Source organism: Rousettus aegyptiacus, unplaced genomic scaffold, assembly GCF_014176215.1.
Source record: "Rousettus aegyptiacus isolate mRouAeg1 unplaced genomic scaffold, mRouAeg1.p scaffold_m13_p_3, whole genome shotgun sequence".
NCBI lineage: Eukaryota > Metazoa > Chordata > Mammalia > Chiroptera > Pteropodidae > Rousettus > Rousettus aegyptiacus.
Window position 1 is genome coordinate 18,109,230 of NW_023416306.1, and position 11,662 is coordinate 18,120,891.

The 11,662-nt window shown below is 36.7% G+C and overlaps 1 protein-coding gene across 1 annotated transcript in view; it reads right to left on the bottom strand.

Annotated features, from left to right (window-relative positions):
* The window catches only part of HSDL2 (hydroxysteroid dehydrogenase like 2), a 37,855-nt gene extending 33,381 nt beyond the window's left edge, over positions 1-4,474 (bottom strand). Inside the window, exon 1 of the mRNA XM_016126350.2 lies at positions 4,348-4,474. Coding sequence (XP_015981836.1) covers positions 4,348-4,364 — 17 coding nt within the window. The 5' untranslated portion in view covers positions 4,365-4,474. The remainder of the gene's footprint in view (positions 1-4,347) is intronic.
* Positions 4,475-11,662: the final 7,188 nt, after the last annotated feature.

Genomic DNA, 11,662 nt, shown 5'->3' on the forward strand with positions numbered 1-11,662 from the left:
TGAGTTCATTATATATTTTGAATATTAACCCCTTATCAGATATATCATTGGCAAGTATTTTCTCCCATTCAGTAGGCTGCCTTTTCATTTCGCTGATGGTTTCAAAACAAAAATAAATGATACGTAGAACAGAGGAACCTACTCAAAGGACTGTGAATAATAAATCATTTTTCTCCCAAAAGCTTTATGGCTTATCTTTTAAATTTTGGTCTTTGATTTATCAAAATTTTTGTGTAGGAATTGAGGTAGGGATCCAATTACATTTTTTCTCATGTAAATAACTGTCCCAGAAAAATGGGGAAAAGCCCATTTTCCCCACAGATCTTCAATGCCAGCATTCTTGTAGACTGATTGTCCCTACATATATTGATCTGTTTCTAGCCTTTTTAATCTCTTCCATTGGTCTACATGGATCCTGCTGTCTTAATTATAATAGCTTTATCAGTCCTGATAACTATGAAGGCAAAAACTTCCCATTTGTTCTTCTTCAAGAGTTTCTTGGCTATACTTGAACCTTTGCTTTTCCACATATATTTTAGAATCTGCTTATATAATTGCATAAGCAACATCAGTTGGATTTTGACAGAAATTACATGAAATCTGTAATTCCATTTGGAAAGAATTTATATCTTTATAACACTGGGTGCTCCAATCCATGAAAAAGTATCACTCTCTATTTATTTAGGTCTTCTTTAGTATCTTTCAGTAAATTGCATAATTTTCTACAGAAAGGTATTACACATCTTGTGTTGGCTTTATTCTTGGATCTTTCATTCTTTTTAACAATTTTTACTTGTAAATAATTTCAAACAAAAAAGTTGCAAAAATAATAGCACAAAGAATACACATACATCCCCACATTCACATATTGTTAACATTTTACCCTACTGCTTTAGCATTTATGTTCATTATTTCTCTCTCTCTCTACCTTTCTCTTCCTGGGTATCATATTTTTCTTGAACCACTTAAAAGTAAGTTGAATATATCATGGCCCATTCTTTTATCTAACCAGAGTTATCAACTTCAGTATATATAACATTGATACAATAATTACTTTTATCTAATACACTGTCAACATTTTTGTCAATTGACCCAATAATGCCCCTTACAGTAATTTTTGCTCTCCAGTACAGGATCTAGTTTAGGATAAGACAGTACATTTAGTTGTTATATCTCTTTAGTCTTCTTTAATCTAGAACATTTTTGCAACCTCTCTTGTCTTTTATGATATTAACTTTTTGAAGAATACAGTGTCACTTGTTTTTTAAAACAGAATTAAATTCAGGTTATTTATTCTCACCCAGAATATGTGATATTGTGTCTATGGTATATCACACCCAGAAGCACATGATGTCCATCTGTATTTACTGGTAATGTCAATTTCAATTATGGTGTTATCAGATTTCTCCACTGTATAATTACTCTTCTTTCCCTTGCAACTAAAAACCAATCAGTGCAAAGACACTTTTAAGACCATTATTAAATTTTTATTATGGAATTTTCAAATATATTCAAAACTAGAGAAAATAGTATATAATAGGTTCTCATGTTTATTTAACAATTCCACAATTACCAAAATTTTGAGTGATTATCAGAAAGCATCTGAGGTCATACAATTTCATCTACCAATCTGCATCTTTTTCACAATGCCAATATTACAACTAAGAAAATAATTCAAAAGTATTTGGTACCTACACATATTCAAAATTTAATAAATATCTCATGTCCCAACTATTGCTTTAAAGAGTCCTATCTCTTTGCCTTCAGTCTAGCTTAATTGATTCCCAGTAGGATAAAAGACATCTTCCTCCTTATTTGGAGTCTCAAGCACTGCAGAAAGAAAGGCAAAGGCAGTGTCTGTACTACTAAGTGCCTGGTTTATACTACTAAGGAACTCCTCCAGCTCTGAAGCATTAGAACCAGAGTACATAAGGTGAAAAAGAAAGGTCCTAAATTCCTCAGTACTACTGGTAGATGGCTCAAACTTGCTAATGTTAACCTGCACTACAATTTACCCAAATTCTCTGGTATCTCAAAATAAAGGTGATAAAATTTTTAAATATTAAAAAAAAAAATAAAAGGAAAGTCACTGGAAAAAAAAAGCTATTCAAGCTACTTGGAATAATAAACATCCAGAAATAACCAGGAAAATTCTGGAAAAAAAATCCAAATGAGGCAAGAACTAGCCTGCTCAGACATTAAAATATTTTCTAAAGCCAGAGCAATTAACATAGTTTGCTACTGGTACATGAAGAGACAAACCAAAGTAATAGAATTAAAAAAATTAGGAAACAGATCCTGAGAATTCAGCATATAATAGAGGTGAAATTTCCAACAGAAAGGGAAAGGTAACTAATCAATGGTACTGGGACAACCAGAGAGCCAGGCCATCTGAACCAAAATGAAGTGGGCTTCCTAACTCACTTCCTATGCCAAAATAGTATGCAAAATAGTATTTCATCTCAGGTGGATAAAATATCTGAGTGCGAAAAGGAAAAAAAACCATTAAAATACTAGATCTTACCAATTTTTTAAAAATCTTGAATTAAGATGGCCTTATAGGTCTGCACAAAAATATAAAAGCCTTAAAAGACTGATAAATTTGATTCAATAAATGCACATATCTGCATTAGTCTAACTGAAGTCCAAACACAGTGGAAAAAAAAAACTGAGAAAAATATCTGTGACACATATTATATAGAATAACTTTTTAAAATAGAGCTTTCAGAGATCAAAAAATCTAATTTTGTAAAGCCAGGCAAAGAAAAAGTACACAGATGGCTTTAAACCAGCATTTCTTAATCTCTGCAAAATACCTATTGACACATATATTTCTTTGTTGCAGGCACAATATTGTGCGTTATCTTGTGTAACAGCCTCTCAACCATGGCAATCAAAAATGTTCCCAGATATTATTACCAAATATCCTACAAGCCTCAAAAGTACTCTTCGATGAGGACTATTGATTTAAACATATAAAACAATCCTCATCCTCACTCGTGATTCAAATTTTTACTATAATGAGTTTGTTCTCTATATTTTTATTATGAAATATTTTGCTATTTTCCAGCGTGTTGGATTAGGAAATCTCATTTATCCTTTTAGATGTGCAACCTTTTTGGAGGGCTATTAATATTGGCTATCAAAATTTAAAGTGCATTAGGCTTTGACCCAGCAACCTCACTTCCAGGAATTTATCACAGAGACACATTCAAACAAGTGAATACGAGGTTAATTATTGCAGCAAAGATGGAATAACAAAAACTAGAAATGGATCTAGTCCCAGTGATAGGGAGCTGGTTAAATAAATTACGGTACATCAATTGAATACTATGTAAACATTAAGTGAAAATCTTTATGTACTGGCACTGTGTGTTCCAGAACTTATAAGGTAAAACGAGTAAAGTCCAGAAGAGTTTATTATTAAATCTGTGTGTGTGTGTGTGTGTGTGTGTGTGTGTGTGTGTAAGTGGTGCACGAAATGTGTTTATAAATGTATAGAATATCCTTGGGTATTTGACCAGAGAATAATAATTGAAAGACTGGAAGTTAAAGATGAGGAAACTCACTTTATATACCCTTTTGAGCTGTTTTAATTCCTTTGGCCATGTTTCAAGCAAATTACAAAATGGGACACTCAGCTCAAGACTTTATAGAAACAAAGCTGAATGGTGGTTGCCTGGTGCTGGGGAAAAGCAGAAAAGAGGAAAAGAGTTGTTTTATGTATATAGTTTGTTTTGCAAGTTGAAAAAGTTCTAATGATTGGTTGCACAACAGTGTGAGTATACTTAACACTACTGAACTATACACTTAAAAATGGTTAAGATGGAAGTTTTACTTATGTATATCTTACAATTAAAAATCTTTTTAAAGTGAAAAAAAACCCACGAAAAAGATACCCATACTATAAGATTAGTTTAACTTGTTACTAATTTGAAAATCACTTTTTAAACAATCCATTATTATTCCAGAATTGAGCGTTCTGACCTAGAGGGCAATAATTAGCTTTCCAGTGACCTTTCACCTAGAACTTTTGCACCTTCAGGAAGACACGCTAAACCCAAAATGAGGCCCACCCTAAGGGCGACGGGGTAACCCACTACGGGTCCTTTACCTGTAGAAGAGGTTTTTCTATGGCAGCCATGCCCAAGCACATCACTTTGCGTTACTTTTGCTTTACCGCAGATGGTGGGACTAACGCCTACAGGGCGGCGGGCCAGCAACCCAGAGCAGCCTCATCAATCCACCGACCTCCGAGGCCGCGCCTTCGGGGCCACTATCCCCGCCCCACGTAGCCGCGCACTCCGCGCGGCCTCGTCTTTCTCCGTGGCCCCCCTATCTCCTTACCCAGTGTTAGGTAACATGACTTTCGTTGGTCAGAATCCGTGGTAGGGACAACAGCAGCGAGAGCGAGAAACAGTTGTTCTTCCCTCTGGGTTTAGGACAACCCCAGGCCCCGCCCCCGCGTCCGCCCGCAAGTCCCGCCCAGAGGCTGGCGGGGATGGGGCGCTCGCAGTCGGAGGTTGCTGAGTGCGCCTGCGTAAGCAGTGGGCCTCCCTGGCGCTGGGCGCTAATTCCCGCTTGCCCTTAGGCAGACTCCTGAAAACCCGCTCTCTGCGATAGCGCGGTGAGAGACAAGTCCGCCCCGCCCTTCCCGCGAGCTCTACGGTGACAATTGGTCGCCCGCTGGCGTCTAGTTTACTGGGCGCGTCATCTGCAACGTACGTGGTTCCCTGGCCAGAAAGGGTTCTTCGGCTTAACGCTGCCTTCTTTTGCCAGCGGGATATCCTTGTGAGTCGTGCAAATTAGGAAAGTTGAGGTTTCTCAACAGACTGGCCTGGGAACACTTTGTTCTGGTTTGCTCTCCCTCCACGCCCCAACCTGGGAACCTGTTCGGCAGCACGCGCTTCTTTGGAGACTCCCCTTAGGAACGCCTTTTCTTGCAGATACTCTCGCCTACAGCCGGCCAGCGTCACATTTCGAATCTCTTCCGGAGTCAGCCCGACCTCACGGGTCTGTAGCTAGCACTGGTGAGAGGCAGCGTCTAGATCAGAGCTCTTTGTAATTGTTGCGCCAAAGAATTCATAATTAACTGGTTTTTTGATCCTTAGTGGATATCTCCCAGTCTCAGTGCTGGGGTAAGGAATCCTGGGATACAGTATTGCTTTTGCTAGTATACCTTGGACATAACTACCCTAATGAACTGAAGGCTGGCATATTGTTAGGGAGGCATGAAGAAATTGCTCTGTATTGTAAAGGCGTAAAACAGGATAAGGAGGTTCTTTTTGAGGACTGTTTAAAGAAACTAGCCTGAAGATGGGGTATGTCTCCCTTTTATTACAAACCCTGATAGCTCTATTTACTCCTTTATAGCATTCGTCGGTCTCCTATAAGCATTTAAATTTGTGATTCATGATATCGTGCTTAGAGACCCCAGAGGAATTTTCTTATTCAACAAATATTAACTCCTACTATGTGTCAGTCACGGAAGATACAGCAAGACAAGAAGGACAAAGTCTCTGTCTATGTGAGGGGAAATAAGGAAAACCCAATGTATTTTTTAAGCTGTTGTAAATAGGTGTTTTAGAGTGTTTGTCGATAGGGATGGTTAGATGAAAAACCTACTCTCCACTCAAAGTGAAAATGCAACCTACAGGATGAAAGAAAATATTTGCAAATCATATATCTGATAAGGTCTACTATCCAGACTATAAAGAGAACTCTTAACTCAGCAACTTTTGTTAAGATGAACAGCGTAATTGAAAAATTAGCAAAGGATCTGAGTAGACATTTCTCCAAAGACGATATACAAATAGCCAGCAAGCATACTTAAAGATGCCCAACAGCATTAGTTATTAGGAAAATGCAAGTTGAAACCAAAATGAGATTCCATTTTACATACATTAGGATGGTTATAATAGAAAAGATAGAAAATAAGTTTTGGCCAGGCTGTGGAGAAACTGGAATGTCATAAATTGTGGGTGTAAATGGTAGAGCCACTTTGGCAAACAGTTTTGCAGTTCCTCAAAAAGGTGAATATCGGTACTAGCTACTGGATAGTCACATGCAATTACAATCTTACATACTCAAGAGAAATGAAAGGTTCAGAATAAACACTAGATGGCACTGTTATTTTAAAAATCAAAATATGATATGGCAAATGTTAATTGACAAGAGTGTGATATAATCTGAGTTGTGTTAAGGCAAAAATAACATGAGGTTCTCTTTAGTAGCATTCCTCAACCTTTTTGGCACCAGGGACCGGTGCTCCTATGAGAATCTAATGCTTGATGATCTGAGGTGGAGCTGAGGTGGTAAGGCTAGCGCTGGGGAGCTGCTGCAAATACAGATGAAGCTTTGCTGTCTTCCTCGCCACTCACCTGTTGTATGGCCAGATTCCTAACAAGCCACAGATTATTATTGGTCTGCAGCCCGGGGGGTTGGACTCCTATTGAAAGGGAACTAAGAGGAGGTATAATTTTAAAATTCCTTAAAGAAAATAAAGCTTTGTATCATTAAAACTCTAATCCATTTTATATTGTTATCATAAAATAGTCAAAGTTGTCTTGTGACTTCTAAAGTCTATTAAGTTTAATTTTCCAATATTAAAAAGTAATTCTCAGATACGTAGATTGAAAATGATGACTTACATTGAAATATCAAAAGATGTGACATTAAAAACAACTTTAATATTAAATTATCAAATAAGGACTCTTCTAACCCCAACCCTGTGTAAGAATATATGTTTAAGTGTATAATGCAGTAACAATCACATTTGTTGACCACAGCTCACAAAAGGAAATAAATTTTTTATCCATACCCAGTTTTCTATTCCATTTGAATCTATTATATCTTCTTCTGTTTTTTAAGTTGATTATAACCTACTAAATTATTTTGATGACTCCTTAATGGATCATAACCAACCGTTTGAAAAACATTGCTTTGGTGTGTTGTAATTTGCCATTGTGACTTTTCAACTTGCCTTTTAAGATATTCTAGGCTTCTCCAGTCAAATATAAAATTACTGATTAATGGTCAGAGGCCAACAGTACGATGTGACTAAGAGCGATGGATGCTTTCAATAGCTTTTGAAGAATCAGGGATTTTGAAACTTTCCATTTCCTTCATCCACAAGATAGCCCATCCAGAAGGTTAAATGGGGAAATCCTTGAGGGTTCGAAGGTATGGAAGTTGTTTCTGATAATGTACCAAATCTTTCCCATAGGACTCCTAGCTGTGCCTTTTTTTGCATAATGAATTATTTCCAGTCATTATTTAATTAGTAACTAACTTGGATATTAACCTCATTGTATTTTATTTTCTATGTCTTTCGAGATAATACATGATTCCAATGATCTAGAGAAAATGAAAGTTTCTAACACTGCACCTCAGAGATAATCATTATTAATAGTTTGGCATGTATCCTTCAAGACTTTGAAATTTTTATATAGATTTTGATCATTTTTAAAGCATGAGGAGTTATATACTATATTGTTTTGGAAATTGTTTTTGTTTTGTTTAATGTATCTTCTAAAGTTTACACCTAAAATTTTACCTTAACATTTAAAAGTATAATTTTATTTTATATGAATGTGCTCCATATTAATTTTCCCCTTGTCATTTTTGGTGGACGTTTGAGTTTTAAAATTATCTGTATGATAAACAACATTGCAATAAAAGTCATTGTGCATATTGTCATTGTTCACTAATCATATTTCTCTAGCATACATTCCTAGAAATTAGGTGGTTTGCTCAATGGATGTACCCATTTAATACCCTTTAGCAAAGTTTTCTCAGCCTTCCCACTATTGGCCTTTTAGGATATATAATCCTTTGTTGTAGGAGTCTATCATGTGTATTATAGAATGTTTACCGGCATTCCTGGCCTGTATCCACTACATGCTATAGCCTCCCACCCCAGTTTTCTTTGTTCATTGTGGTGAAATATCCACAACATAAAAATTTATCTTTTTTACCACTTTTAAGTGTATACTTCAGTAGCATTAAGTACCTTCACATTGTTGTGCAACCAACACCACTATCCATCTCCAGCCCTTCCAATTTTGACAACCAAAGATGTCTCCAGAAATTACTAAATGTCCCCTGGAAGGAAAAATTACCCCGGCTGTTTATACCATCACAGAAGTGAATGTGAAATCCAAAATATCAATGTCATTTTAAAAAAAAAATGAAAGGCTGAAGATCTATAATAAAGACTAAAAAGACATTACAACTAAATGAAAGATTTGATTCTGTCTAGAAAACAAAAGTAGCACAATTGACAAAATGGAAAATGTACTACAGATTAAAGTATTGTGTCAATGATAAATTTCCTGGATTTGATTACTGTGGTTATGTAAGAATGTCTGGCTTCTTAGTATGAAGTATTAAGGGATAAAAGTATATAAATATGTACTTGCTCTTAAATTGTGTGTGTGTGTGTGTGTGTGAGAGAGAGACAGAGAGAGAGATAGACAGAGAGAGAGATAGATAGAGAGAGAGAGAGAGAGAGAGAGAGAGAGAGAGAGAGAGAGAGAGAGAAAGAGAGAGAGAAGGGGGTAGAGGGGATGCTTAAAATAAATGAAATGTGAGAAAATGTTAAAATTGCTGATTTGGGGTAAAGATATATAAGTTCTTTTATTATTACAACTTTTCTGTAAACTTGAATTCAAACTAAAAAGTTTTGTTTGTTTTAAGTAAATGGGAATACTTATAGTTGAGACTATAGTTTATCTGCTCACGCTTTTCGATTCCTGGTTCCTTGCTAATTTTGTTTATTAATGCTACAGAAAAGGTAACTATAATTGCAGCTCAGGGTAAAATACTGATTGGTGTAGGTCAATGGTTCTCAAACTATAATATGCACCAAAATTACTTGAAGAATTTTGTAAAACACAGATTAATAGGCCTGACCTCCAGAGTTTCTGATTAACTAAGTCTTAAAGAATGTCTATTTCCAGCAAGTTTCCAGGTATTGCTAATGCTGTAGGTTGGGCACCGGGAGGTTTGTAGGCCAGTAGTTCCCAGCTTTGTTTTCAAATTGGAATTACTGAGAGAACTTTAAAAAATTATGATGTCTGGGTCTTACCCCCAGGGATTCCAATTAAACTGGTATGCGGTACACACAGGTAGTAGTATTTTTTAAAAAAACTCCCAGGTAGTCCTAATATGCAGCCAAGACTGAGAATCACTGATTTTGGTCAAGGTAATCCCATTCTCCTTGTCAATGTCTTGTTCAGAAGTGGGCACGTTATCCAGTTATGACAAACGTGAAGTCTGATGGGAAAGGTTTTCTTACTTAAAGAAAGAGACCACAGAATTGCCTCCTTTCTTTTAGGTGTCATTTCTGGATATGATGCTTGGATCAGCTGCATCTATCTTTCAATCATAAGGGGAACTAGCTCTCCCCTTTCCCCATAGCTCCTTCAAAGGTAACTTTTTTCTATAATATACATGAAGGAACAGTTGGGGTTGGGGGGACAGTTGTCTCAGAACCCTCCCATTAGCTTTCTAATACTCCCATTGTGGGTTTTTCTCACTTTATGGCTGGCCATCTCTTAGGATTCCAGGAAAGAGTTCCCTCAACAGACAACTGCTCTCTTGTATGAGGAGAAATAGTGAAATGGGTGTGTGAATCATACAAATTTCACTTTTTTTTTTTTGTTTATTTACTACAACTCCGTCAAAGAGTTGAGGCTTACATGAGGGAATTACACATATAAAAAATTAATTTCATATGGCAAATGCTATGTCAGAGACTACTATTTGCCTACCCATTATGCATTTCCACTTCTTACCAACAGTATCTATTATTAGAGGTGGCACTATGCCCAGTAAAAACACTGCATCTCTCAGCCCTTCTTGCATCTGGGGGTGGTCAAGAGACCAAATTGTGGCTCATGAGACATAAGTGGAAGATGTTGGTCTTCTGAGACAACTTCTTTAAAGACCTTCTAGCCATTTTAAGACCTTGAGAATGAAAGCCAGATGCTCGCATAATTGAGTAAAAAGGAAACTGGATCTTTGATGGAGTGTCGTAACAGCCTTAAAACTACTACTTCTAGAATTCTTGTGTATGAGAAATACATTTTTATCTAGGTTAAGGCACTGTTACTTTTAGTTTTCTGTTAATATGTTTCTGGACCTAACTCTTAATGATACTCTGTCTCAAGGCAAAAGTATCAAAATAATATAAACCATTGCAGAGGGTTCTCTCTTGAACACATTCAAATCCCTAGCTTTGCTATGTCTTCATATCTGCTTTTCTCCCTGACCGCATCAATGTTGCTCAAATTTCCTTCTTTAAAATTGCCTTTAATATCCCCACCCACTTTCAAAAGACCCCTTGGCCAGCTCACAAGGGTTGGTCTCATACCAGGATCTATCCTTTCTCAAGCCAAATATTTTCCATGTCTCACTTTACCAAGAGAGTCCAGGGTAGGTGTGGGTTCCAAGTCCAGTTCCCTTGGAGCTATTTCCACCTAATTCTTCCTGGTATCCTCACTTAATAGTAGGTAACTATTATGTCAAATACACCCACATTTCCCAAAGTCAGACATTAATTGAGATGCAGTACTCTACTTTGAGTACATGTACACTTGCCACACTGAGAAAGAGAAACATTTGACTCTTCTTTAATCAACATAGCTTCACCCCTGCTCATTATAAAGATAGTATTTTCTTTTGCAGGACAATGTCACTTCTTTTTTATCGTCTAGCTTTCAAACTGGTCCTACCAAGCATTTTAAAAAGGAGAAAAAAAGAACATTCAAATTTAGCTTAAGATATTAGGTCCAGGATTGAGCCATCTGTCTCTTAATGACCACTACTTGCTACACAAAGATTAAGCTTTAGAATTATACCCTTCCCCCATCCCGTCTTTACTCTGTGCCAGATGAAATTTGTGAAGGTGTCATCCTCCTCCTACCCTTCACTAAATTAAATTCTTGATTAAAGTCTCATACTCCCACTGCTCCAGTGGAAGAGAGGCTATAAGAAGACTTAGTATATCCTCCGATAAAAGTAAGTCCTCCACCTCCATGGATAGGGAAAGGGCTAGGGAGATTTGCTTTGCCAGTTACACAAATAACACGTTCTCATAGAGAAATGTTCCAGATTGTTCTTTTGTTTTGTTTTTCTGTGAGTGACCTTTTGCTTGTTTGCCTGTTCAAGGTTGAACATTCGCCTGATGCCCTTTGGGATCATCAGCAGTTAAACATTTTTTAGAACCCTATTGGGGAGAGATAACAACAGCTCTCTCCAGTTGTCTGGCATCCCAGGAAACTTTCCACTGACCTTGTAGACTGTGATCTGCTTTTTGTGCAAGGCTATTATTTTGACAAAGGGCAAATAAGGAAAAATAAAATAATACACTTTAACCAATCTATCTGGTTCCTTGTTAAACAGTTATGTCATAAAATTTAGAGAGTTTTGAATTAATGGCCAGTGTGCAGAGCTTGTTCTACCTGTAAAATAAAATTTTATTTCCTATTAGTGATATGGTCTCAGACACCTAAGGGACTATTTTATCCCATGTAAGAACATTTACAATATTACAGGCATCTCTAATGTGTAAAAACTTCATGTATCTGTACACAAATGGAATACCAAGGCAGGAAAAGCAAATCAACTCTTTGGATAGCAGGTTAACTGCAGTTCACGG